The sequence below is a fragment of the Strongylocentrotus purpuratus genome, unplaced genomic scaffold (genome assembly GCF_000002235.5).
Source record: "Strongylocentrotus purpuratus isolate Spur 01 unplaced genomic scaffold, Spur_5.0 spur5_contig_853, whole genome shotgun sequence".
Classification (NCBI taxonomy): Eukaryota; Metazoa; Echinodermata; class Echinoidea; order Camarodonta; family Strongylocentrotidae; genus Strongylocentrotus; species Strongylocentrotus purpuratus.
The window spans coordinates 124,871-128,130 of NW_022145561.1; the positions used below are offsets into that span (position 1 = coordinate 124,871).

Consider the following 3,260-nt stretch of genomic DNA (forward strand, 5'->3'; position numbering starts at 1 on the left):
ATATAACATGTTTATACATTACTTGATCCTCCCCTTCCATACTTCCATACCTAGGAGTGGTTCTGGAATAATAATTGGGGTGGGGAGTGGCCTGGGGTCCTGCATTCATTGCGACCTGTGAAGGGGGAAGGGGGGGGGGTAAGAGGACAATTTTTTTTTTGGTCTTGAAATTTGCAAATTTTACATTTTGCTCCGTTTGGGGGGGGGGAGGTCACCTTTTTTAGGTCAGCCATTGGTATATATTTTTTTTTAATTAAAAAAGAATTAAAAAAAATTACCAAAGGGGGGGGGATTCCTCCAAAGTACACACATAAAAAATACCAAAGGGGGGGGGGTAACCCCCCCCCCCCCTGCGTAGGCGCCTGGCCTCACATATGTTTCTATTCAGTGGGCTATTAATGTAGGCCTAGTTATCCATATGAGTCCCGTTGATTAAAGGCATGCATGAATTGCCATATTCTGGATCTCAGCTGCGGACAGGACTCGCCCGTAGATCTTGACCTCGTCAATCAAGCCGTGGAAGTACTCGACGGTCGTCCCAAAACCGGCTTGACCGATGGTGACGGGGTTGTTTCGGGTTGGGATGGGACCGTTGCAACACGCGGGATTGGTCGCTGTCTGCTGCTCTCCGTTGAGGTAATACCGCAGAGTGGAATCGTCATAAGTCATGACCACGTGATTCCAGGTATTCTGGGCACCAACCAGGTTTTGATAGTCCCACGGTCCGGTAGCAGTCTCGAATACGCTACCGCCCAGCATCTGACCGCTGTTCTCCCGACCCATCCTGATCTCCCAGCCCCCATTCGTGCCATAACCATTGTTGACGATGCCCTGATAGTTCCCCCACTGACCGGTGCGCTTGAACCACACGCTGACGCTGAATTCGTCTCCCCATGCGAAGTTAGCAAGGGACTGGACATCAATTTTCGACGCTCCGTCGAACGACGCGGCCTGACCGCATTTTCCATTGGCGTAAGTAACCGCGCCGGTCGAGGTCCCGTCGCGATTGTTACCGGAGCTATCAGCCGCATCTCCCTCAAATGGAAAGTATGCTACAGCGAAAAAGGGAAATGTGGAGATAAAACATTATATCAATAGATATATCACACTCTGTTTGAAAAAAAGTATTGATGTCTAGAGGCTGGCTTACGTTACCGCGCCATATCTGAGCAAGCCTGTACTCAGACATGGTGCTCAGACATGGCGGGGTAATTCGCCAAGGTTTTTTTTGTTTACAAAACTGGTATCTATGTTTTCTGATCAATATTTTTGGTCTGAATAATAATGATAATACATCATATTTATAACGCGCCTAATACTTTGTTTCTAGGCACAGTATATATTATTACCCTGGTCATCGGAATCGGGCTTACCCGAAATATTGCATCATGATGGGCGTACTTTCAGAGTAGGTTCGAGAAAATGGGTCATTCATAAATTATGATACTTTGAGTGTCATTGCCATTTTAAAATTTTGTTTGTAATGGCTTTATTTCAGTAAGTGGATATTTTTTAAGTTGATATTAAAATAATACCTTAATTTAAGTGGGCCTACACGGAATTACACTTCCTAACATGTACTTTTCTGATGCATATACCGACATGACAGGCATATAACTGCATTTATTTGCCGTAATCATAAGGACATCGTGATAAGCAGAATCGCCAAATATTATCAATTTAGCTCCCTAGTGATTTGATTGTCGTAGTCTTTTGACTTGAGACAGTTTTATCTTGTTTATATACGGGTGTGAAATAATGAAGACCTATTGTGAAATTATATTTCATTACCTCATAAGAGGAATTACCATTACAAATGTAACTAACTTTGTTTGAATAAGTAATATGTGCCTCAAAAAATCATTGAAGATGGTAAAATAAATGAAATATAGATTTTGCCTCTTTGGAAACGTGTCATCTGCTGCGACTGACTGCTTTGAAGATGCTAACCTCTGAAGACTTGTACGAGTTTTATGTAATGGAATTCTTAAATTTTACAAATAAAAATGAAGTATGATTATAATTCTATTTAATGATATGAAGTATCCCTATTGTGGTGGATGGTCTATTAGTTAGTTCGCTTTCCCTCCCCGTCACACAGGAGTCAGTAGAGCGTCCGCCTTACAACCGGGAGGTCGTGGGTTCGAACCCCGGCCGCGTCATACCAAAAGACGTTAAAAGATGGGAGTTGCTGCTACCTTGTTTGGCGTTCAACAATAAGGGGATAGAGCGACGTCGATCTGGCGCTGCTCAGTGGCTGCCGGGCTCACGATCAATTGGGCAAAAAGAATTTCCGTTACGGTTTAATAAAATTTGGAGTGGACTTAAAGATGAATATTATTATTATAATGTGTTGTATACATATACATATTATACGTGCTTTTTCCATCAATATTTTAGCAAACGGCCGTTTTGAGTACTCATACAAATATAATGTCCAAATGTACTTCGTGTATGTTTTACATACTGGAGGTCTACAATGATGCAATGAATGACCATTTGCGAGCGGTGAAAGAAAGAAAAGTGATTAGAAATTAATGCTGTTCTTTCACCCAGAAAAAATATTATATAGGAAATTATAAAAATTGTTTTCCCTTCTCCTTCTTTCATTACTTTTTCACTTCAAAAGATGAATACCATGCGAGACACCGGCCTTTTATAAAAGCTCGGTACCTCATTTGAATTTTAAATTACTTTGATTAAATTATGTGTTTGATTCCACTGCCTGAACACCTGGGATATGCTAACCTCTTCGACTTGTACTTCGTATTATTAAATATGATTATAATTATTCTTCATTTTTATTTGTATAATTTAGGAATTACACTAAATAAGGATTTAGAAAAACATACATAGATCACCTCTCTGCCCATAAATATGCGGTAACGATTGCAGATTTTTTATAATCGGGAGGGGGGGTAGATGCATATGATCTTTGTATACTCACCAATCAGGCAGCTGTGAGGGCAGTTACAGTGCGACATCACTGTCGACATCATCATGGAGCTCGTAGCTAGGAATACCATGACGATGTATATTGATGCGGAACTGCTTCGATTTTGAAAGAGAGAGGGGAGGGGAAGAGTGGGAGAGGCAAATAAATGAAGAGGATGAGCGAGGAGAGGGAGGAGGAAAAGAAGGAGGAGGAGGAGGAGGAGGAAAAGAAAGAGGAGGAGGAGGGGGAGGAGGATGGGGACGGAGAGAGGGAGGGAGAGGAGAAGTAGGAGGAGCAGGGGGAGGGGAGTTGGGGAGGAGAAGGG

The 3,260-nt window shown here is 42.1% G+C and overlaps 1 protein-coding gene across 1 annotated transcript; it reads right to left on the reverse strand.

Moving 5' to 3' along the window:
• Window positions 1–432: 432 nt before the first annotated feature.
• LOC115918963 lies at window positions 433–3,041 on the reverse strand. Its single transcript, XM_030995786.1, has 2 exons — window positions 2,948–3,041; window positions 433–1,052 (listed from the first exon to the last, which is right to left on the reverse strand). Exons 1-2 carry the CDS (start codon window positions 3,024–3,026, stop codon window positions 433–435), a joined length of 699 nt encoding a protein of 232 aa, XP_030851646.1. The 5' UTR covers window positions 3,027–3,041.
• Window positions 3,042–3,260: the final 219 nt, after the last annotated feature.